The 24,263-nt window shown below is 48.3% G+C and overlaps 1 protein-coding gene across 4 annotated transcripts; it reads right to left on the bottom strand.

Moving 5' to 3' along the window:
* Positions 1-55: 55 nt before the first annotated feature.
* On the bottom strand, positions 56-20,959 carry PGAP3 (post-GPI attachment to proteins phospholipase 3). 4 transcript variants are annotated; one of them, XM_051994605.1, is made up of 8 exons: positions 19,459-19,893; positions 13,897-13,994; positions 12,687-12,839; positions 2,689-2,751; positions 2,393-2,454; positions 2,022-2,158; positions 1,486-1,690; positions 56-1,211 (listed from the first exon to the last, which is right to left on the bottom strand). In XM_051994605.1, the coding sequence occupies exons 1-8, from the start codon at positions 19,637-19,639 to the stop codon at positions 1,148-1,150; spliced, it is 963 nt and encodes a 320-aa protein (XP_051850565.1). In that variant the 5' UTR covers positions 19,640-19,893; the 3' UTR covers positions 56-1,147. The 4 variants fall into 4 exon arrangements, with proteins under 4 accessions (XP_051850565.1, XP_051850566.1, XP_051850567.1 ...); XM_051994606.1 differs by lacking the exon at positions 19,459-19,893 and adding an exon at positions 17,946-18,197; XM_051994607.1 differs by lacking the exon at positions 12,687-12,839 and having other exon boundaries at positions 19,459-20,939.
* Positions 20,960-24,263: the final 3,304 nt, after the last annotated feature.

The raw sequence follows: 24,263 nt of genomic DNA, 5'->3' as shown, positions 1-24,263 counted from the left end.
CCACCCCCCTCCTTGATGCCCTTTCCTACAATACAAAAACAACACACAGAACAAATTCAGATCTGCAAAGCACTTTACATACATGATCTCCTTGAAGCCTCACAACAGTCTTGTGAGGCAGTAATAGAGGGACTGTTCCTCCCATTTTACAGATGAAGAAATGGGGCCTCAGGAAGCTTAAGTGACCCGTGGGTCAGAGAGATGCTGGTCTCTCGCACTGGCTCGAGCAGGGAGGCTGTGGAGTGGGGGGCGCCCAAGGTAGGGGACAGGAAGGCCCTTGAGGAGAGCTATTTTCTTAGCTCAAGTCTGGCTCCCTGGTGGGACTAGGGTCAGGCCTGCCCAAAATAAGGGATTGAGGGGGGAGCGGAGGTGAGCATCGAGGAGGGCCGTGGAGAGGAGGTCCACCCTCGGGGTCCTTCCTTCACGTACAGCGGGCCTCCTTTGCCGAGCGGGAGGCTGGCCGAGGCCCAGATCCCCACGAACGTGCCCACACTCACAGCTACACTCGGGCACACACGCACAGCCCGTTTTTCCCTGAGAAGCAAGAGAATGAGCCAGTCTGACTCGGAGCCAAACAGTGGCCGGGCTTCTCTGGCTCTTTGCCTGGCCGGGGGATGGAGAGGGCTTGGGGCCCTGCGAGGGGAAGGTGGTGGCTCCTCCCGAGGGTGCGCACAAAGCGAGGGCCTGCTTCTTCTAGGCTGGCTCCATGGGGCCTCTGTGCACCTCTCGGGGAGGGGGGGCCCGGAGCCCCCACCTGGGATGTCAGACAGCAGCATCCATCGCCACCTAGTGGTGCCGCGGGAGGAAGCCCCCTCCTGGCCTCCCAGGGAGGGGGGAGCCCTCGGGCCGGGGGCACACTCAGGGTGAGGGAAGGCAGCCTTAGGTCCCGGGGGTGTTCCAAACACTCATCAGGCTCCCCCACCATCCCTCGATGTCTGCAGAATGGGAGCGGGAGTTAGCACGAGTCCAACAGCACTTGGAAGGCAGTGAGAGGGCAATGGCGTGGAGAAAGGGGCAGAGTCCCGGAATCACTTCTCCGCCAGAGTCCAAGTTTAAGGATTAAAAAGAAAAACCGGCCACTCTGTGGGCTGGAGCTCCCAGGAGCCAGGGCTGAGGCCGGGGCAAAGCGGCGCCGCCCCCAGCCTCTTCAATCCACCTTCAGTGGGATGGGGGTGTCCTTGAGAAGGTAGAGACTGTCATCCATGAGGAAACTGCAGGAACAGAAAAAGGAGGGCAGTGCTCTGGGCCTAGCCTCACCCCACTGCTGCCGGGGTCGAAAAGGGGAGACAAGTCCCTCCTCTGCCCAGGAGGAAACGGTGAAACCCCCTAAAAAGTGCGGGGGAGGAGCTGGGGGGCCAGGGGGGTCGGGGTCTGCTCTGGGAGGTGGAGGCGCTTGGTGCACGCGGGACACGAAGAGGGAGGGGGCTAAGGGGCGCCGCGGGGCCGGGGATGGGGCCTGAGTCGGGGAGATTGGTGGCTACCAACCTGAAGAAGAGGAAGTGAATGGGGATGGTGCTGATGTGCCAGATGGCGTGGGCATCCAAGACCCAGAAAATGGGAGGGAAGTCCAGCAGCTCCAGGAAAGCCAGCCCCTGCAGCAGAACCATCACCACAGCGCACTTCCACACGTGAGGCAGCTGAGGCCGGTTCCAAAGGCACCAGCCCAGCCACCACACCAGGTTCACCAGGCCTTGGGGAGGGAGGAGCGCGGTGAGGGCGCCTGGGCGCTTTCAGCCTCCTCGACTCTGCTCCCAGGGCCCCGAGCCCTCCTTTTCTCGGGCCCCAGCTCCCCTCCCTCTCTGGCCAACCCTCCCTTCGCTGGCTTCCCTCCTTCCCCATCTCACGGCCATTATCCCTGTCTCCCCCCGGCTGCTCTCCAGCCCCCGCTCCCCTGCGGATCTCTGCCTCCAAAGCCCCACCAGGGTTGCAGGATTCGGGCCGCGGCCTTGTCTCTCTCTAGGGCTTCCTTCCTTCCGCCAGCCCCGGCCCCCCGGCCCGCCTCACCCTCAGCCCCGCCTCACCCATGGCAACGTTGGCCACCATGTTGTAGCCGTAGTCGAAGTGGACGAGGCTCAGGTAGGAGACGTGGGCAGCCAGCAGCAGCAGCAGGAGCCCCCCGAAGGCGCTGGCCACAGCCGGGCGCTGCAGCCCCAGAGTCCTGCGACACCCCCACCGCCACCACAAAGCCACTCAGATCCGGCTGGCCCTTCTCCCGGGGGCCACTGGCAACCCCCGGTGCCGCAGAAGAGAGCCGAGCGGGGGCCCGCCCCTTCCCCTGATACCGGCCTCGTGAGCCCTAGTGTGCTGTCCTTCCCCCGCGCCAACCCAGATGTCAGACGGGGAGGGGGCCCGGCTTGTCCCTGTGGGGCCCCTGCGGGAGAGGGGCACTCACCTCACGCAGCACAGGTAGATGGAGTGCAGGATCACCGTGGAGGCGCAGAAGTAGTCCATTTTCTGAGGGATGTGCCGAGACCAGTAAGGGTTTATACTCGCTTCCCTTGCTGGGGGTGGGGGTGTGTGGGGGGGGGCAGGCAGGCAAGACTTGGAAGAAAGTAGCTGTTTCTCTCAGTTAGCCAGTGAGTGGATGCCCCCCTACCCCAGAGAGGGGAACCCATGGCGGCGTGGGCGCGTAGGCTTGGGTAGGATGCCCAGCCCCTGCCCCTCCCTTGGCACCAGAAGGGTACTCACCTCGGTGAGGCTCGTGTCCCTGGTGTGAAAGACTGTGGACCAGAACCAGGCGTTGAGCGAGACCTGGGGATTGGGGCGAGTGCACGAGTCAGGGGCATAGGGAGGGGTCCTGCTGACAGAAGAGTCTCCGGGGCCTCCCACTGCTCAGGGAGGGATGCCAGAAGTCTCTGTCTCGGGGGCCTCCCCACCTCCACACTTCGCCCCCTATTCTGGCTTTTAGTTCCACATCCTCACATTTTAAACTCTGTTTTTGATATCCTTTGTTTTAAATCACTTTTCATTTCAGTCCTCCCCCTTCCTCTCCCCAGTGAGCTATCCCTACAAAAACCATATCCCCAAAAAGGGGGTGGGGGGAAGGAGAGGAGACAGTTCCACAGAACTGACACATCACCAAGCCTGCAGGTGCGCAATGTTCCACACCCATCGCCTCCCATCTCTGTCCCTTCTTATCTCCTTCGCTCAGCTTTCAGTTTCAGGTTTGGGGGGGGGGTTGTTCCTTTCATTTACATTGCTGTAGTCAGTCTGGATCTGCACACAACCCTCCATTCCAAACATTTAGCTTCTCATTTCCTGGCCTGGGGAAAGTGAGCTGTTTTCCAAATGGCTTAGGAAGCCTCCGAACCAGTTCTTGGACCTACTAGAGAAATCCCCAGCCCCAAATTGTGGTTCTTTCCCATCCTCTTTCCCCCCAGCAGCAGCTCTGGCAGGGTCCTGCGCAGGCCTGGGAACCTGTTTCTTCAGGACTGCCAAATTACCCAATCTCTACGACAACAGCCCCCAGGGGCCACACCTCCTCCCTGGCAGCTCCCTCCACCCAGAGACAGCAGGTTAGGGGGAGCCGGTGACCTCAGCCTCCGATCTGGGGTGGAGCTTGCTTCGGTGCTTTTGGAGGGGGGCAGCCAGCTTGGGGTGTGTCCGCTTTAAGATCAAGCTGATCCCACCACAAAAGATACTGACGAGCCGGACCAGGTTAGGCCAGCCCAACCTGATAGACCAGAGCCCGGCCTGGAGGAGTGAAGGGGCACCCACAAAAGGAAGCCGAGGGCTGCCGGGGGGAGGGAGAGAGGATGGTTTCTGTGCCTTTGGATAGAAAATTAATTACATGGAACTAGATGCTAAACATCATGCAAATGAGGCCCTAATTATTTTAGCATTAACAGTACAGAATTACTTTATAAGGAGACAACAGTGAAAAGTAGGGCCTTGGGTTGGGTGGGGGACAAAAATCAGGCTGGAAAGAAAAGTGATAACAAGCAGCTAGAGTCTGAGTGGGGGTAGGGTGAGAGGAGAGGAAGGGACACAGAGAGGGGGGTGATGGAGTCACTGCACATATGGGACGGCAGAAGGGATGGAGGGCAGACAAGAGAACACAGAGCCGGACTGGGGAGTCTGGGAGGTCCCGGAGTGGGAAACCCAGAGACACGCTGAGGGAGTGGGAGTAGGAGTGGGAAGGCCTCCCCAAAAGCAGCCAGGACGGCCCCTGTGGGCTGAGTTACTGAGGTCAGGTCTCAGGGCTCCATGTGCCAGGCCCACAGCAGGCACTTCAATGCTTGTGGACTCAAGGGATGTCAATTCTGGCCTCAGCCACTGTGCTGGGTAACTCTGGGCAGCTAGGTCACCTGCCTCTTGGGTCTCCTTTTTCCAGAAGAGATGGACTAGAGGGTCCCCAAAGTTGCCTTTAGCTCAGCTCTTCAATGACTATTAGTTCTCCCTCACCACAGGTTAGGCCCCTACCATCCCCCTGGGCCACCAGGACACACATTTCCCCTCCTCCCCAGCCTCTCTTCTGGAGATGGTCAGGAAAAGGGGACAAAGTTCTATGGGTGAGGGTTTGATGGCACCCTGTCTGGAACTAGGTAAGTGACTGAGGAGTTGATCAAAGGGGTGGGGAGAGGGGAGAGAGAGTCTCCCAAGCTGTGCTTCTAAGGATGGAGGGGAAGGGGGTAGGGTGGAGTGGTTGGATGGCAGGTGACAGGAGCTGGGAAGGAAGAGCAGGGACACTGCAAGTCAGGTAGGGCAGGTTTCCCAAAGCAGACGAGGTGTAATTTGGAAGGAGAACACGGGACCTGGTGCCAAGGATGCTTGAGAGCCAAGAAGGGAGCCAGCCGGCAGGGATTGGGCTGGCAGTCACCCAGCTGCCTTGTTAACCACTACAGGAAGGGGGAGGCGTGAAATGGGCTGAGTTAAGTAGTAGTTGGGAATGAAGAAGAAGCCTGTCTTCTCTGGTTTGGCCTTCGGATGCCCAGAGTGAAATGTTCCCGGTGGGGAGGAGTGGAGGAAGGGAAAGATTCTGAGAGAACACAGGGTTAAGAAACCCCATTCCTTTTCCCAGTTCCTACTGACAGGACACCTCTTCACTTGGTGGAAGGGTTGACTTGATTTTTAACTACTGGCCCCATCTCCTGTCTTACTGGGACCGATGAAAAAAACAAGACCAAAAAGCTAGTCTAGGATTCAAATACACTGGCTCTAATTTGGATCTATGCTTAAAAAGTTATCAAACTGTGCATACCTTTGATCCAGCAGTGCTACTACTGGACTTATACCCCAAAGAGATACTAAAGAAGGGAAAAGGACCTGTATGTGCCAAAATGTTTGTGGCAGCCCTGTTTGTAGTGGCTAGAGGCTGGAAAATGAATGGATGCTCATCAATTGGAGAATGGCTGGGTAAATTGTGGTATATGAATGTTATGGAATATTATTGTTTGGTAAGAAATGACCAGCAGGATGAATACAGAGAGGACTGGAGAGACTTATATGAGCTGATGCAAAGTGAAATGACCAGAACCAAAAGAACATTGTACATGGCAACAACAAGATTATATGAAGATCAACTCTAATGGATGTGGCTCTCTTCAATAATGAGGTGATTCAGGCCAATTCTAACTTGTGATGAAGAGAGCCATCTGTACCCAGAGAGAGCATTGTGGGGACTAAATATGGATCACAAAATATTTTCACCGTTTTTATTGTTTTTTGATTGCTTTTTGTTTTCTTTCTCAGTTTTTTCTTTTTTGAGTTGATTTTTCTCATGCAGCGTGATAATTGTGGAAATATATATAGAAGAATTGCACATGTTTAACATATATTGGATTACTTGCTGTCTAGGGGAGGGAATAGGGAGAAAAGAGAAAAATTTGGAACACAAGGTTTTGCAAGGGTCAATGTTGAAACTATCTTTGCATATATATATTTTTAAATTTTATTTTATTTAATAATGACTTTGTATTGACAGAATCCATGCCAGGGTAATTTTTTACAACATTATCCCTTGCACTCGCTTATGTTTCGTTTTTTTCTCCTCCCTCCCTCCACTCCCCCTGCAAGATGGCAAGCAGTCCTATATATGTTAAATATGTTGCAGTATATCCTAGATACAATACATATTTGCAGAACCGAACAGTTCTCCTGTTTCTTTGCATATATTTTGAAAATAAAACTAATATTAAAAAAAAAAGTACATTGGCTCTGAGCACATCACTTAAACTCTCTGAGCCTATTTCCTCAATTCAGATTTTCCAGACTTCTAGTCTAAGCCCTATTTTACAGATGAGAAAACTGAAGCCCTCAGGGGTAAAATGACTGCCCAGTTAAAGGCAGGCATTGAACCAGGACTCCCCTCCTTTTCCATATCTGCTCAATTTTATCTCTGGGTTCCTATCATTAATCCCAACCCTAGGTGCAGAGTAAGGGCTAAATTGCATTCAATAATCTCAAAGTGAATTGGGAGCTTCTGGGATGAACTTAGCTCCTCCTATCTGTTCTCCTCCTGTTTCCGGGGGCATCAGAAGTGCAGTGCAGGACTAGATCCCCATCACTAATGTGTCCTGGATGCCAAGGAGCAGGATTGGGCCCTCCATGTCAGGGTCCCCAGCAGGACATTCCCCTGTCCCTGCCTTGGGGGTCACAGTGCAGGAGACGCTCCTGTTCCCCATCAGTGGCCTCAGCCTCTAAAGAGCTGGGTTCTGATCCTGCCTCTGCCCCAGACTTTTTATGACCTTAGACTTCTTAGGCTACCTCTGGATGGTTCCACTTATGCTGTAAAATGAAGGGCCTTGACGAGACGCTCTCTAAGATCACTTCAGTTCTAAAAATTCTCCAGGGCTGTAACTCTAGCTCCTGTCTGGGTGACCAAGAGTCCACCCGGAGCCTGGCATTTGGGCAGGCAAAGGGGTGGGACCAAACACTCACCCCTCCACCCCTTCCCCAGTCTGGGAGGACTGGATTTCACTCTGCTTGAAGAGCCATCAAGAAGGGGCTCACCTGCGCTGGCTGGTTTCCCCTTCAGGGCAGCAAGGGGCTGCAGAGAAGCCAAGTGAGAGAGTCCCCCAGTCCCCCAGTCCTAACCTGGTGGGGAAGGGGAGACGGGAGTGGGGGCTGGGCTGGGCCTGCCAGTAAGCCGGCACTGCTGGAGGAGATCACATAACAGGGGCCCAGCAGGCGCCAATAGCTCTGCATAAACACCCCGGAGCAGGGACCTCAGGGCCAGCACCACGAGGGGCATGGGCCACAGAGAAACGGGGGGAGGACAGGGGTGGGCAGCCCGTCTTAGTCATCTGCAAAATAAAACCATTAAGGAAAAGAAACTAGAATAATGGGAGACACTGCAGGGTGAAAATCGTGCTCGGTGCCATCCAGAATCGTGAAACCCTGGTGTTAAGACCTAGTGCTCAGGACTGTCACCAACACTCCCTCTGAGACAAGCAGTTCTTTAAATAGCTCTGAGCCTTAGAAGCTGGAGAGTCAGAATGTTAACTATGAGGGCTGCTGCCCCCCGGAATGCCTGCCTCCAAGAGGCTCTGGCGGAGGCGGGGAGAGGGCACACCCAGGGACAGCAGGGAAGTCCTTGCCCAGGTCTGGCCCGCGCCCTTCCAGCCGAATCCTCAGCCCCACTCAGAGCGGGCCCCTAGGTCTTCACCTTAACTTTTCTCCAGGCCAAATAAAGGGGAGGACTGTGTGGCTGCTGGAAGGGAAGGCAGGGAAGGGGAGGGCAGGAGCCCGCCTCGGGGCCCCTTTCTTGGCCTCCGGCTCCAGGACAGGCTGGGACGCCCGCCACGCCTGGCCTTAGTCCCTGGGGACAGGACTTCCTAGTCCCACCAGACTAAAGCACGGCTCCATCTGAGCCCGGAACGGCCGGCGGCCGCTCAGCTCCCTGCCGAAGGACGGAGGCGACAACAACACAGTAGTTCTGTCTCTTCGAGACAGGATGTTCCTCAGCCCTGGTGGGCAAAGAGACCAAGGTCCAGTAGTTCAGAGTTCTAGAACAGGACTGGATTCTCCTGCACTAAACTCTCCAGGCCCCCGCCTAAGTCGGTAACCTCCTAGTTCTTCCAGGCTACAAATAAATGCGCTCAGATGACATCCTACACTGAACAAAACTCCGTCTGCTAGAAACAAACTAAAGATGTAGCGACCGAGACAAAAGTGGAAGGTGAATTCTGAAACCCACATGACTGACAGCTCTCTCTGGGTCCTTAGAAATCTGCACAAAGCGTGGAGCGAATTCAGAAGAGCCCCTGTGAAGGCCGGGGCCCCACTGAACAGAGGCCCTTTTCCTTCTCACCAGCCCTGGAGGGCCAGGGTCACACCAAGAATTCAGGGTCCGTTCTCTTGGAAGGCCTCGTCTGCTTAGAAGGGAGAGTGCCCTTTCTAGGAAAGAAAAGAACAAACCTGAGTCCCGGCCAGGGGGACGTCCCAAGACATTGAAGTCAGGGAAAAGCCTCACCAGTTTCCAGGTAACCAAGTGGAACACTTAGTCACTGTCGCCCTGCAGACAAGGACCCCAGAAGTCTTTTCCTGTCCTATGATTCATCTGGAAAATTCAGAGAACGGAGCCGAGAGAAGGCAAGCAGGAATGCTTTGTTCTCATGTGACAAGTGAAGGTGTGAGAAGTAAGACAGAGCCCAGGCAGAAGCAGAACGAGGCAGCTGGGGAGACGGCGGCGTCACTGAGGGGCCCCTCTGCAAGGCTGTCTCCCTGTCCGCCCGCTTCCCCCCGGGCCATCGATCCAAAGGAGAAGCTATGACATCACAGTGTACCCCGATCTCCTTATGTCCTGGTTACAAGCTGTCCTGGGAGATGAGGCTTTTCTGGTCATCATCCTAAGCTTGATTTGGATTTTTCAGTTGCTATCGGCCCTTTGCCCTGGTGGGATTAGGATCTTTCCGACCCCAGGGACCCCGCTGGACAGTGAGCCTGGAGGACCTCTCGGCTCTGTCCCAGAGCCAGGAGAACAAGGAAGGGGTGCAGAAGGGACACGATCAAAGGAACTGTGGTCTTTGCTCTCTCTCAGCACGGCGGTTAGAGTGCTGACCAGGATTAGAACCCTGCCTCAGACACCTAAGCTGTGCCACTTAATATCTCCGATCCTCAGTTTCCTTATCTGTTAAATGAGGCTAAAGTGACATCTACTTAGAGAGTTGCCAAAAGGATCAAATCAGGATACAACTGCAAAAAATGTCATGTGTTATGTAAATGTGATTCTTATTCTCATCCCATTTCACGTTCTATTTTACTGCAAACATGGTCAGAGCTCTCCAAGTCTTTCCTGTTCTCTTCTCCCAGTTTCAGTTACCACCCTATCTCTCCTCCTCTTCATCAACAAACTTAAAAAAATGTTGATTCCACTTGTTCAATTCAACAAGCATCTTCTGAGTACCTACTATTTCCAAGGCACCACCCACACTTTGCTCAACCCCTTGCAGCCTGGCTTTTGTCCACACAACTTCCCAAGGATAGTTCTCCGCCCCCCCCCCCCAAATCCCAGCATCTTTAAAGCCCCTGTTCTTCCTGATCTCCTGAAAGCATCTGACACTGTTTCTCACTCTGGTTCTGCAGTTCCTCCTCACACTCTCGTTTCTGAGATATTTCAGCCAAATATTAAATCGATCGCCCTCTCTCCAGCAGCTTCTCTTCCTCCTTAGAAGACTTAAGGGAGGGCTTCTCCCAGTTTCTGCCTTGGCCCGCCTTCTTTCTAAACCCTCTCCCTTAGCAGTCTTACTGGCTCCCACAATCATCTCTCCAGGCCAGGACCACTTTTTCAGGCTCTAGGTCCATATCATCAACTACCTATAACAGGCCCCATGTTTGAAACCTCAAGGTTTCCTTTGCTCCTTTCATGCCAATCACAAAGCCCCATCAGTTCTTTCTCAATAATAACTCTTATATCTGCACTCTCCCCTCTTCACTACTGCCATCTTAACACAGACCTAACATCTTTCTCTTTCTAAAGAGTAAATGCAAAATATACATCAGATAAATAGAAAACAATCTGGGGGGATAGGAAGATATAAGCAACTGGAAGGATCAGGAAAGACCTCATGCAGGAGGAAGTGGCATTGGTACTGAGTTTGAAGGAAGCCAAGGATTATGAAAAGAGAAGGGAGAGAAGAAAGAGGCAAGGGGGAGAGAGAGAGAGAGGAGAGAGAGAGAAGGGAGAGAGAGAGAGAGAGAGAGGAGAGAGAGAGAGAGAGAGAGAAGGGAGAAAGAGAGAGAGAAGGGAGAGAGAGAAGGGAGAGAGAGAGAAGGGGGAGAGAGAGAGAGAGAGAGAGAAGGGAGAGAGAGAGACAGAGAAGGGAGAGAGAGACAGAGACAGAGAAGGAGAGAGAGACAGAGACAGAGAAGGAAAAAGAGAGAGAGAGAGAGAGAGAGAGAGGAGAGAGAGAGAAGGGAGAGAGAGAGAGAGAGAGAGAGAGAGAGAGAGAGAGAGAAAGAAGAGAGAGAGAGAAACAGAGAAGGGAGAGAGAGACAGACAGAGAAGGGAGAAAGAGAGAGAGAAGGGAGAGAGAGAGAATGAATGAGAATCCTAGGCTAGGATACAGCTTGGGTAAAGCCATGGTAATAAGAGATAGAAAGTAGTATATAAGATTTAAATAGCCAGTCTAGCTAAAATAATGAATACATTAAAGGGAGTAATTTATAATAAATCTGAAAAGGTCAGCTAGAGTAAGACAATGTAGGAATTTAAATGTCAAATAGATGTTTATATTTTATCTTAGAGAAAACAGGTGGTCACTAGAGCTTTTTGAGCAGAGGAGTGACATAGCCAGACCTGTGCTTCTGGAATATCACTTGGGCAGCTGTGTGGAGGACAGATTGGAGAAGTGAGACACAGAGAGAGGAAATCAATTAGGAAGAAGGTGCACTAATAGTCTAGGTAGTGAGAAGCCAAAACAGGGAAGCGATCATATAAATGGAGAGAAGGAAAAAGATATAAGCTGCTATGCAGAAAGGACAAGATTTGGCAGCTGACTGCCTGTGGGGAGGAGGGTAAGAGAGAGAGGAGAGTCAAAGATGGGTCACAGGTTGTGATCCTGAGTGCTTCCAAGAACAGCAGTGACCTAGAAAGGGGGAGGTGGGGAGGAAGAAAAGAAAGATAATGTTTGGGGCATGTTGACATCTGGAGACAGCTAGGAAGAAGTTGTTTATGGGGGACTGGAGAATTTAGGAAACACCAGGATTGGACACTTAGAGCCTGATTAGACTCTGAGGCATCCTCACTTAGCTATACTTTCTCACCTCTCCTCTCAGGATCCTCTGAGCTTTAAATACCTTCTTCCCCCTGCTGGCTGAATCACTATAGGTCTTTGTAAGTCTATGGTTTCATAACCTTCCCCAACCCTGGATCCTATAGACCATTTTGTTTTTACTCTTTTATCTACACATGTAATAAGCACATGAGAACTACTGGCTTTCTGGGGTTTGTAGTTCTCAGGAGGACAAATATTCCCTCCTAGTCCCGAGAGATTAGGGACTAAAATGATGTTGGGCAACCTAGAATCTTGAAAAAAGGAACACAAAATCTTCCAGAGAATGAGACAGAGGATTCCTTGTCCTTCTGAACTACTAATTCTAGAACGCCAGTTCTCTTCCCCTCTATTTTATTTTGTATTACAGTATTTTGGAATGTGTTTTATCCCTCTTATATGTCGATAGCATGAAGGCAAGAAGCCTGTTGAATCTAAATTTTGTACCCTTCCCAATACCCACCAAGACTGGAGCTATGATTTCATTAATACAATATAGAGAACTCCCTTAATGAATCCAGGCCAGTATCTTCTCTCTGACTTACAGCCCCAGATTTTAAGTACTAGGTAGATAAGTGAAGTCCTTTGTCCAGGACCAGACAACTAGGATACGCCAGAGGTTGTTCCAGCCCTGAGACCAGCTCTTAGTCCTCTATGTCATGCTTTCCTGACACCAAACAAAATTCAACAAGCAATTACTAAGGCCCTCCCAGGTGCTCTGCATTGTGCCTCAAACCAGGGGCAACCAAGCCCTTGCTGCCAAGGAGCTAACATCCTGCTGGAACAATAAGACATTTGGGCAGAGAAACACAGAGTAAAACTTGAGGAGAGTGGACTAAGTATGGAGATCAGGGGAGGCTTCCAGGGGGACTCAACTTGAGTCCAGTAAGTCTAGAGTGAAAAAGGAACGTGTTCCAGGCATGCAAGACGCTCAGGGCAAAGACAAGAGGCAAGAGATGGACAAGGAGACTAGGATGCAGCAGCGCTCGGAGGAATTGGGAACAATAAGCCTGGAGACAAACTGTGCAGGGAGGGCTTTAAAAGCCATCCATCTCCTTCCCCTCTTTCCAAACCGCTGGCCTTGCAAGCTTCTCCTAATTAACCCTACCTTCCTGGGCACTCTTTTACTGGGTCTCAGTCCTCTAGGTGCTCACAAATTCATTTGCAGTTGTTTGTACCTACAAAAAAGTGTTTCAATGCTATTCAATCAAGTGGAACTTTGGCTTGTTTTTTGCATATTTGCATTTGTTGGTATTTCCTCCCATTTAGAAAAAAAGGGCTCCTATAGGGCAGGAGCTGAGGTGCCTTTCTTGAGCATTCTTTGGGGTGTCTGGAACTCCAGCGTGCGAAAGCTTTCCCTGATGTCTCCAAGCCTCCCCCCGCCCCCCTATGCTGCCGCTACGGCCTGCCAGGAGTTCTCTGTTCCTCTTTAAGGAATCAAGGCCCAGGCTGGACTAGTGCCCAGTTACCTACCCAGGCAAAGGCCACACAGGTGTGGTACATAGGGGAGGAAGCTGGGACAGAGGTCCGATACCGGCTGAGCATGACCAGGTTGGCTAAACCATTGAGGAAGGAGGCCACAGCTGAGGCTGGTTCTTGGAAGAAAAGGAACCGAGAGAAGGGCCACTGAAAAGGAAGAAGCAGCTCAGAGTCATGCATCAGCTGGGTGCCCCAAAACCTCCACAGCTCTAGGTGGCGTCTCAGTCTCTCCTACACGGCCTCAGGCCTGAATGCTCACAGGTTCCCCCGGCAGTGGAAACCAGGATGAGAAACCTGCAATGTTGCTTTACACCCACAAACAGGCTGGGAGTTCTAGTCAGCTAATCTGCGTTCATAAGCAGGGTGCATTTGGGATGTTTCTTCCCACCTGGGTGATGGCTTGGGAGGATAAAACCTCTGACCAAACCCATTGCTTCATTCCCTGTTCTGTCAGTGAGCTGTACAAGATCTTGTCTGGGGCTGCGGACCCACGCAATCCCGGAGGTCAAAAGAACAGGGGCTGAGAGCCGGGAGGCCTGGGTTCCCGTCTGAGCTCTTCCAGTTACTAGCCATGGGAGTGTGGGCCAGTCCGCTGACTTATAGTAGTCACCTTACTGTGTCTCCATCTCCTTATGTATCAATACTGTAAATTGATATTATAATTGTAATAGTAATATCGGTAAAATGGGCCTCGCAGAACAACACCCGCCTGTCTACCTCACATGATTTTACTGAGGCTCAAATGAAAGGTTATATCTGTGAAATCATTTGGGAAGCTATTTAGTATTTATCAAATTATCATTAATATATACATTCATTATCATCAGTCATAATGATAACCCACCTCCACTGATAGAGAAACAATTTAAAACATAAAGGCAGGTCAAAAAAGTCATATTTACTTATGAAGTCTTTTTCTTATTGTTTAAAAAATTTGACAATTTCTCTTTCCTCTGATACTAATGGGCCTTACTGACCAGCTCATAGATCTGATCTCCCCTGGTCTGGGTCAGGACCCAGAGTTCCTACTGGACATTAGAAATAAGAACAAGGTCTAAAAGAAACACTCAGCCTGGGGCCCTTTTAACGGCACTGCAGGAGACCATGCTGTTCCACAGCACACTCCTAAGCCCCCCATGCTCCGCCTGGCTCATCATATGGCTCCTCCCAAACACACCCATTACCATCCCTTTTTCCAACTCACCTTTCCATGAAACTGGGGAACTCTGTAACCTTCCCGAAGGTAGAGACCCACGGTGACCCACATGCATTCATACTTACAGTCATCCCTGCAGGTCCAGCCTGAAAAAGACAAAGAGTTTCTCAGTAACCCCAACCCTACTTTCTATTTTAAAAAATCTGGAGGAAACTCAGACAAATTTGACTTGCAGATCAGTGAGAAGTGAAATGGAACTTAAAAGTCTGGCCTTTATTCCAAGAATGAAGGATGAGAAGATACTTATGAGAAGGCTACTGAAAGCAGGGTGAGAAGTAATTGGGCAAATCTAGAGACCTTCTGATGCTCTAAAGGAGATGAAACTCATCTGAGCTGGGGACCTCCCTACCCAGCCCAGTCCTTGATGCAGAACTTCCCTCTTTTCCTCCCCTCTTTGTCTCAACCTCCACAGGGAAGAGTTCTATAATGTGAATGGAGAAAAACTAGGTCATCTCCCCATCTCCCAAAATGGCTCAAAACTCCTGGCTCCCACACATTGCAGGCAGTAAGTATCACAGAGCTCTCTATGTGAGTATGTGGGCCATTTGGGGGTAAAGAGAGCTAACAGTGATAGAAAGAGCTCTGTGTGAGGAACTAGGGGATACAGCTTTAGGCTTGGCTGTTTCTAACTGGCTGCATGACCTTGGGGAAGGAAGTTCACTCACTCTTAGTTTCCCCAGCTGTAAGATGAGGTTGATTAGTTGGCCCCAAGGCCCTCTCAACTTCAAGATTCACGCATCTGGATCAAAGGACCAGACCCAAATTCCTTAGCTCCACCCCAGCCCCAACCACTACTTCACTTAATCCAACTAAATTTAACATTTTCAAAATGACAACTATGTGCAAGGCAAGCAGCAGCATTAAGATGACAAAGATAAAACACAGCACAGTGCCTTTGGTAATCTGTTGACAATCTAACTAGGGCAATTGTGTGTATGTACACAAATGCCTATTATATGAATTAGAAGAGGGTTAGGATGTGGAAAGACTTAGGAAAATGCTAACAGAAAACTGGAGCCACGAAGGAAGGCTTCATGGAGGAGGTGGTACCTGAGATGGCCTTGAAGGAAGTGGAAGGCAGAGTATGGAATACAGCCTGCTCCTAGAAGACTATATAAGGCCAGACTAGTCACCAGGTGGCTAAAATGCAGGATATCTGAAGGAGTGTAAAGTGAAAGTGAAATAAAACTGAAAAGGCAGGATGCACCTGCTTCGGAGGGCTTTAAATGTTCACATAGCAAGTCTGTATTTTAGGTGATGGGTAATGGAAAGCCACCAAAGACCCTGGGGAAGGGGAATGATGTAGTCAGAGCTTTACCTTAAGAGAATTAATTTGATAATTGCGTTAAGATTTTATAGGAAAGGAGAGAGGTAGAGTCCAGGTTAAAAGGTAATAAAGACCTGAACCAATCCAATCTAGTCCATAGCCAAGCCCGTCTAGTTTACCTTCCCAGAGTATCTTTATGTCTCTCCACTAATCCTGCCACCACTCTGAAACAGCCCCTCAACACCTCAAGTCTGGGTTACTTTAACAGCCTGCAATTGAAGTGATTTTCCTAAAGTACAGGTCTGATCCTCAATAAACTCCAGTATCAAATACAAAACCCCATTTGGCCCTCAAAGTCCTTCCTAACCTGGTGCTGCAGACCTCTCTCAGTCGTCCCCCCCTTCTCCTCTTCTTGCTCCATCTCTCAGAAGCTCCAGGCATCGTCTCTGGCTGCTTTGTGCCTCGGGTGCTCTCCCTCCTCATCTCTGCCTCCTGATTTCCCTAGTTTCTTTCAAGTCACAACTAATTCCACCTCCTGCAGGAAGCCTCTCTGAAGCCCTCTTACTTTCAGTGCCCTCTCTCTGATGATCACTTTCTATTTATCTGTACATGGCTTGTTTGTACATACTGGTTTGTGTATTCATTACACCATGAGCTCCAAGGTTAGAGCTGTCTTTTGTGTTCCTTTGTCTTTTGTAGATACTTAACAAACGTTTACTGACCGAGGAAAGGAAATAGCAAGGAGAATTGAGAAGAGGCCATGGATGCAAGCAATATGCTGGAGGTAGAATTAGTAACTTATACAGCCCTCACTCCCTCTCTCCCAGAAAGCTCTCCACTAAGCAATGAGTTGGTGGTGGAGTATGATGGAAAGGAAAGAGTCAAAAATGCCTCTAGGTTTTGAGCCAAGTGGCTCAGAGAAGGACTGTGCCATCAGTAGAAATAGGGAAGGCAGAAGTAGAATCAAATGATCTCAAATTAGAGCTGGAAAGGACCTTGGAGGCTTCTATTCCAATACTCTCATTATACAGGTAAGGAACTGAAGCCCAAAGTGGTCATAATGTCCTTAACAGGAGAGCCAGAGCCCGAATAGAATGCTTCTGATTTCACTTTATGTCAAACCCTGTGCTCTCTTTCCACTGCACTATGCTTCAGCTTTTGGGGGGAAGATGAATTTAGTTTGGGACACATTGAAGCTGGAGGTGTGGGTGTGATATCCAGGTGGAGAAATCCAGCAGACAGATGGAAATTCAAGATTGTGGCTCAGGGGAGAGATGAGAGCTGAAGATCTACATTTTGGAGTCATCTGCAAGAGGTGATAATTGAAACCATGGGAATGGATGAGATCACCACAGGAGAAATTCTACTGAAAGAAGAGATTTGAGAGCAGGACCCTAGAAGACATTTAGAGGGCAAATGAATCAGCAAAAGAGGCAAAAAATAATCAGAGAAGAGGAGAATTATCTAAGCAGTGTCACTGATGACAAAACAATTGAGAGGAACCAAAAGGAAGAGGTAACAGTGCCCCTATATAGCAAAATGTCAAGGAGAATGAGGATGGAACAGAGGCAGCTAATAGCCACGAGGAGGTCACTGGTGATTCTGAGATTTTGAACAGTCTCAAGGGGTGCTAGGATCATAAAACCAGAGCTCTCCTGAAATTTTGTGTCTTCCAGGTTCTTCTGGTACTTCCTTAAGAACTCTTTCTTCAGCTCCAGTTTTTTTAAAATGGTTTTCTTGATGTGCGTGCATGTGTGTACACACACGTATACATGTACATGTATACTGTTCATATGTCCAACTTTTTGTGACCCTATGTGAGGTTTTCCTGGCAAACATACTGTAGAGACATATTTAACTTATATTGGACTACCTGCCATCTAGGGGAGGTTTGGGGGGAAGGAGGGAATAAATTGGAACAGGTTTTACAAGGGTCAATGTTGAAAAATGGCCCATGCATAGGTTTTGTAAATAAAAAGTTATAATAATAAAATAATAACAAAAAGATACTGTAGAAGTTGGCCACTGCCTTTTCCAAATCTTTCTGCAGATGAGGAAACTGGGGCAAACTGGGTGCAGAGACTTGCCCAGAGTCACACAGCTAGCAGGGATCTGAGTCGCACCTGGATTCAGGTCTTTCTGACTCTCTCCACTGTGTGACCTACCTTGCCTGCATGCATCCACGAGCAGGCCTGCTGCCTTGCTGCTCAGAATCCCAGTGCAAAGTTAACAAGCATTTAGTAAGGAACAACTGGGTTCCAGGGATTGTGGTAAGTGCTGAGAGGTTATAAAAGCAAAAACAGGCTGGCTCTCCAGGTCTATTGGAAAGGCAACATGTAAACAATTATGTGCAAATAAGCAAAACACAGGATAAATTGGAGGTTCTCTTGGAAGAAAGGTACCAGCGTTAACAGGGAATTGGGAAAGGCTTCTTCCAAAAGGTGGGATTTTAACTGAGATCTGAAGGAAGCTCGAGATGCCAGAAGGTGGAGATGAGGAGGAACAAAGGAGTCAGCCAGTAAAAAGGCAAAGGGTCAGGAGATAGTCTTTTGTTCCAAAAACAGCAAGAAGGCCAATGTCATTGCACAGTAGACTACATGGAGGGGAATTAAGGTATAAGATGACTGAAGAGTGGGAAGGAGCCAAGTTATAATGGGTTTAAAAGCCAAACAAAGGATTTTTACATTTGATTCTGGTGGTACTAAAGAGTCACTGGAGTTTGTTAAATAGGGAAGGTCACACGGTTAGACCTCCATATTGGGAAAATCACCTTGATAGTTGAGTAGAAGACAGATAGGAAGGGGGAGGGCAGGCAGGAAGGCCAACAGAGCTATTGCAGAATTGACCATCAATAATCTAATCTGGAAGTGATAAGGGTGTGTTCCAAGCAGATAGTAGAGATGTTTCCGAGGCAGGGAGGCCAATAATGCTATCGTAGACTAGGCAATCCGTAGGAGATGATAAGGGTGTGTACCAGGCTGGTAAGGAAGCAGATACTAGAGATGTTTCCACAGGACCTGTCCTGACAAATAACAGATTCAACCCTATTTTAGAGACGAGAAAACCATCTTCAATAAGCGACCTTCCTACTCCCCACAGGGGCTAACATCTTTCCCTCCATCAGTTATCTTCTACTCTCTAGGCCATATCTATCCATATCTATTTATGTACAAGTCTTTTCCACCAAAGGTTATCTTCCATTCGGTCTGCATTTATCGGCATCTCTTCATGTACATGTTATCGCTCCATTAGCATATAAGCTTCCTGAGGACAGGGCTATCTTGTACATAAATGTTTACGGAATTAGGGATTGTTCCGGACTTATCTTTTCCCCTTCCCTTTCTTATTTATTTACTTATTTTTATAATGGATGATTTCCAAACTATGAGAACGCATTCAAAAATGAAAACAAAATGATGAGAAATGTGAAATTCACTCATGTGAAAACTATAGTAGTAAAAATTAAAAGCCATTTTTAAAGCATTATAATTTGGATTTTTTGTTGTCACACTGGCCTATTCTGGAGTCCGGTCCATAAGAAATGCTTGTGGTTATGTGGAAATGTCCGTTAAATTCAGAATAAAAATGAAATAGAAAAGAAAGAAAAAGGACTAGAGGAGGGAGGTTTCCTGGCTAAGGCCAGCTAGCTAATTAGGATCAGAACTAGACTCCGACCTAGGTCTCCTGACAAAAGCGGGGGGAGGGGAGTTTCTGCCTGTTTGTGCAGTATTATCTCTCTGAGGGATTGAGCTCCAGGTAAGCAGGGATAACTGTGCCTCATCTGCACACGGGAATCTTAATTTTTATGCAATAGAATTAAATGGAATCGAATAGAATCTAATAATAATGAGGACATAGGCTAACATTTATAAGGTGCCTGTTACATACCAGTTTTACAAGTATTATGTCATCTGATCCTCACAACAACCCGGGAAGTAAATGCTCTAATTATTCATTCCCATTTTACAGATGAGGACACTGAGGTTGACAGAGGTGAGGTCACACAACCCGGGAAGCGTCAGAGGCCACATTTGAACTCGGGTCTTTCTGACTCTAAACACAAAGCCCCTAATTTTTACTCCCAGGTTGTGCCAGGCACGGAGGAGGACAGAGGATCCAAGGACCTGTGCGGTCACCATTGAGCTGCTCCCCAACCCTATCAGTGGGGAAACCGAGGCACAGAGGCTGGAGAGAAGGGGAAAGGGAGGGGGCCGCCGAGTGGGTGAGGGGGTATGGGCGTGGTCTGCCTGCTGGGCGGGGCCTCCACGTGGGGCGGGGCTTACCTGCCAGACTCATGTAGATTGGCTGGTGGGAGCGGAAGTGCTGCAGCCCGGCCCCGGAGCAGTTCCACTCATCGCAGCGGAGAACGCAGTCCCGGTAGACGGGCTCCCGGTCACCCTGGGAAGCGTCCGCTAGCGCTGCGGCACCGGCCAGCAGGGCCAGCAGCGTCGTCCGCCCGGCCATCCCCGTGAGCCTGGGCCCGTAGCCGCCTCCCTCGCCTCCTCTTCCGGTCTCGCCGGAAGTACTGGGTGTTCATTCTTTTACCAACCACACCCCCCGCTCCTCACCCTTCCACTACCCCCACTCCCTATAGCTCGCTGATTGAGCGTTCCGGGCCTCCGCCGGTCATCTCCCGGGGCTGATCCGGGCCCTGGAGGAATGTTTGTTCCGGGGACCACTCCCTGCCCTCTCCTCGCTCGTCCCAAAGTCGAAGTAGAACCCAAAGCATCCGGTTCTGTATTTTACACTTTGATGGATTGGTCTTGGCAGTTTGCTGTCGGGGGCATGTCGCGATAGTTCAATTGCTGTAGACATACAGACAAGAGGAAGTTTGGCTGTGGGGAAAAGCTTGGGGAGTGAAAGTGGAAGGGTGGGGAACAGGAAATGAGGAGTCTGGGCTGTAACCCCCAGGATGTAGCAGCTGGAAGGGACTTGGAGACCATGTAGTCCTAGGATTCCCGGTTTGGGGTGGGAGGAGCTTGCTTTGGTGGCCCCGGAGCTATTTGGCCAAACTCGCGTGCATCCCCGAGAAATTTATCTTAATCTCTTCGTTCCTTATGTACATATGCGTGATAAAACCCGGAACTTGCCTTCCCTCCCACTGAATTCGGAGTGAAGGAAAGTTTTTCTAAAGCACGGGAAATTCCAGCGTTTTTTTTTTTTTTTTTGCCATTCATATTGAACCGAGGATGCTGACAGCCTAGAGGCAAGTGGACATCCTTCCCCAAAACTTCTAGATCATAAAAAAAGGAAATGTCAAAAAATGTAGCAAAGCTTCCTGTCGTGGCAAGAGAGCGCATGCCTGTCAGTTGGGGGATGATGTTATGGAATATTATTGATCTGTAAGAAACGATAAGCAAAATGATTTCAGAGAAACCTGGAGAGACTTACAGGAACTGGTGCTGAGGGAAATGAGCAGATCTAAGAGAACGGTTGTACATGGCAACAACAAGATTATGAGATGATCAATTCTGAGGGACGGGGCTCTTTTAAGTCATGAGGTGATTCAGGCCGATGAGAGCCAATGTAGATTGCAATATAATATTTTCAATTTATTTTGTTGTTGTTTGATTGCATATTGTTTTCTTTCCCTTTTCCCTTTTTCATCTGATTTTTCTTGTGCAGCATGAAAATTGTGGATATATGTATAGAAGAATTGCACATGTTTAACATATATTGAATTATTTGCTGTCTAGGAGAAAGAGTGGGGAGAAGAGAAGGGGGCAAAATTGGAACACAAGGTTTTGCAAGGGTGAATGTTAAAAACTGCATATATTTTGAAACCAAAAAGCTTTAAAAATAAAAATAAATAAAAAAATAAAAAGTCTAGTTCAAGCCTCTTTTATCTTACAAAAGAGAAAATTGAGGCACAAAGGAGAAAGTGACTTGTCACAGCAAAATTGTCAGAACTGAAACAAGAATCCAAATCTCTGGATTCAGTTCAGTGTTCCTTCCACCACAGCTGGCATCCTTTCTTACTCATAGTCCTCCCCCACACAAACATACATATACAGCCAGGAGGGCTCTGTACAGATTAAGCACTTAACAAATGCTTGTTTATTAAGTGATTCTAATCTCTTACCTCTCTCTTCCTCCCCCTTAAAGTCCATTTTTGTTTACCGGGAAAAAAAAAAAAAACTTATGGGAAAAGGTGACTAGTTTCAAACTCAGCCTTATGTAGCCTTTGAGTACTAACAACTGTTGAAATTAACATTTCTGGTCAGTCCCCTCTTCTCCATGCTGTGACAGGTTAGCCTGGGAGTCCGGAAACCTACATTAAAATCCTGGATCTGGAAGTGACTCATTTCATGTGTTTGAACAAGTTACTTTACCAGTCTAGGCCCAGTGTCCCCATTTCTAAAATAAGGGGGTAAGTCTAGCTAGCTCTCACGGTTTGTATTCTATGGTCTGAGGTCACTTTCAGCTCTGACATTCTGATTATGGGACTCTTATGTTTAATGTCAGTAAAGTGCAGTTAAACCCAACTTTTTCTTAACATGGGGCAGAGAACATTGGGAAGGTGTGTCATTATTCTTTTGGCACTTCCTCAGCATCTGACATGGTTAACTAAGCTGTCTCCTGCCTTGGCTTCCTTGGAGACCAGAAGAGAGCAGGAGAAGGCAAAGAGTTTGAGGTAAGGGGCTTAGGAGGAGGGTCTGGGTACTTCCCATTCTACATTGTTGAATGATAATGCACATCCTATCTACTGACTGTAGAGCTACCCCAAAGCTCTGACCTGGTCCCTCTTCTTTCTCCTATCTTTCCCTTTCTGTCTGTGTCGCTTTCTGATCTAATAGATTCAGTTATCTCTAATGTTTCCCAGATTTACTATCTATCCAACCCTAGTTTCTCTCTCTCCCCATTAGAATATAAGCTCCTGTTGACTTGGTACTGTTTTATTCTTTGCTTGGAACATAGTAGAAGCTTAATAAATATATTTGAATGAATGAATTCTACTCTCATCACCACCCTGCTTACTGGACATATCTACCTAGATACATCAGACTCAACATATCCAAAATAAAACTCATTATTTTTCTTCTCAAATCATCCCATCTTCCAAACTTCCTTATTTTGATTGAGAGCTCCTTCCAATTACTCATCTTTTTAGTCTGCCCTCCCTTTATTCCCTTTCTCTTTCTCTCTTTCTCTCCATCCCTCAAACATTTATTAAGCATCTATTTGTGCTAGGCCATGTACTAAGTAGCGGGATACAGAGAATCCAAAGACAGTTCTTCCCTTCAATTACAAGCATTTCTGGTTTGTGCTATGGAATGTATGGGTTGGTTCATGTATGTGTCTGGGAGGGGGCTAGCTTGTTGGTATGCCTTCCAGATGTGCTTATATGGGGGCCTTCACACAAGCGGGGACAGGCCCAGGCCTATAGGTGGTCACTCTGCCCTGGGACTGTGCTCCAGAAGGCTACCTTAGCTCAGACCTTCAGCACCTCTTCCCTAAACCACTGGAAGAGGCTCTTCAATTGCTCTTCCTATTTCCAATCTCCTCTCTCCTGCAATTTATTCCATACACAACTGCCCGAGTGATGTTCCTAAAGTATGGCTCTGACCATGTCATGTCACTTCCCAGTGAGAGGTATCCTCTCCTGTTTTGCTGATTCCTGCCTTTCACTCTACAGACATATTTAGATCTCCACAATCCTAAAATAAAAAAACAGCCCCCACTACCTCCCAAACTTCCCAAGACTGCTATTTAATCAAGCCCTACTCCTGTATCTCTCTTTTCCTTCACTGCTAAACTTCTAGATAGAATTGTTTAGAAGCTTATCATCTGGTGGGGGTACAGATGCTAGCTCCCCACTACTACCCACTCATCAAGTTCCTCAGCAGCCTGGATTCTGTCACTAGAACGCAACTGAATATGCTTTCTCAAATTGCTTTGAAGATATCAGTAACTTTTTCATGGCTAACTTCCTTGGCCCATATTCAGGCTTCATCAGGGTTTAAAACGATTGACCATTTTGTCATTCTAGATACAGTCTTCATAGTTTATCTTTTGTTGTTCAGCTGTTTTAATCATGTATGACTCTTTATGACCCCATTTGGGGTTTTTGTGGCAAAGATACTGGAATGGTTTGCCATTTCCTTCTCCAGCTCATTTTGCTGATGGAGCAGGATTAAATGATTTGTCTAGGGTCATACAGCTAGTTAAGTGTCTGCCATTAGAGTTGAACTTGGGAAGATGTTTTCCTGACTCCAGGACCTATACTCTATCCACTGTACCACCTAGCTGCCCAGTTTTCCTTTCACTGATCTATTTCTTCTCTTTCTACTTCACTGGTTTCTCTTCCTATTAATGTATTATTGTATTATTGTAAAGCTCTTTCCAAAGCCCTCTTCCATTTTCCTTCTAACTGTCCTCCTTAGCTCCATTCTGAGTCATTTTCACTCCATATCTTCTCCCTTGATTAGTTTACCTACTCCCTTGACTTTAGTTGTCAGTTCTAGGCAAAAGAGTCCCAAATTTATCAATTCTGAATTTTAGTTCCCTATTTCCAACTATCTTGTTATTTTTCTCCATCTTGATGTCCCACTGGTACCTCAAAGTCAACTTATCTGACAAAGAATTCATCTTCCCCTTCAAAGATGTATTCTTCCCAATTCAAGTCAATGCAATGTTTTGGGGATTTTTTAAGTCTAGTACCTGTTATGTTTCAGACACATGCTCAGCTCTGAGGATACAAAGATACACAGCCCTGGCTTTGAAGAATTTACTATCTAATAGACAATGGTAGAACAAGGGACATATTCATCTTCCTTATTTGGGTTTTACAGTACAACTCCAGTTTCGCTAGTTCAAAACCTCCACATCACCTAAGAGTCTTCCCTCTCTCAGCCTCCACATCTAATCAGCTGTCCAATACCATAAATCCCATCTTCCTCCTTCTTATCTATTCTTTGTTTTCTACTCATACAATCAATTTCAGACTCTCATGTCTGAATTTTCTGTCAGAATAGCTTCCTAAAGGGTCTTCCTCTTTCCATCTCCACTCTTTTTCAATCTCTCCTGCTAAGATAATCTTCCATATAATGTTCAGTTCTCATCGAATCACTTGGTGTTCAAAAGTTGC

This window comes from Antechinus flavipes, chromosome 4 (assembly GCF_016432865.1).
Source record: "Antechinus flavipes isolate AdamAnt ecotype Samford, QLD, Australia chromosome 4, AdamAnt_v2, whole genome shotgun sequence".
Lineage (NCBI taxonomy): Eukaryota > Metazoa > Chordata > Mammalia > Dasyuromorphia > Dasyuridae > Antechinus > Antechinus flavipes.
The sequence above is the reverse complement of the archived record's forward strand: the minus strand, read 5'-3'. Positions and strand labels throughout refer to the sequence as shown.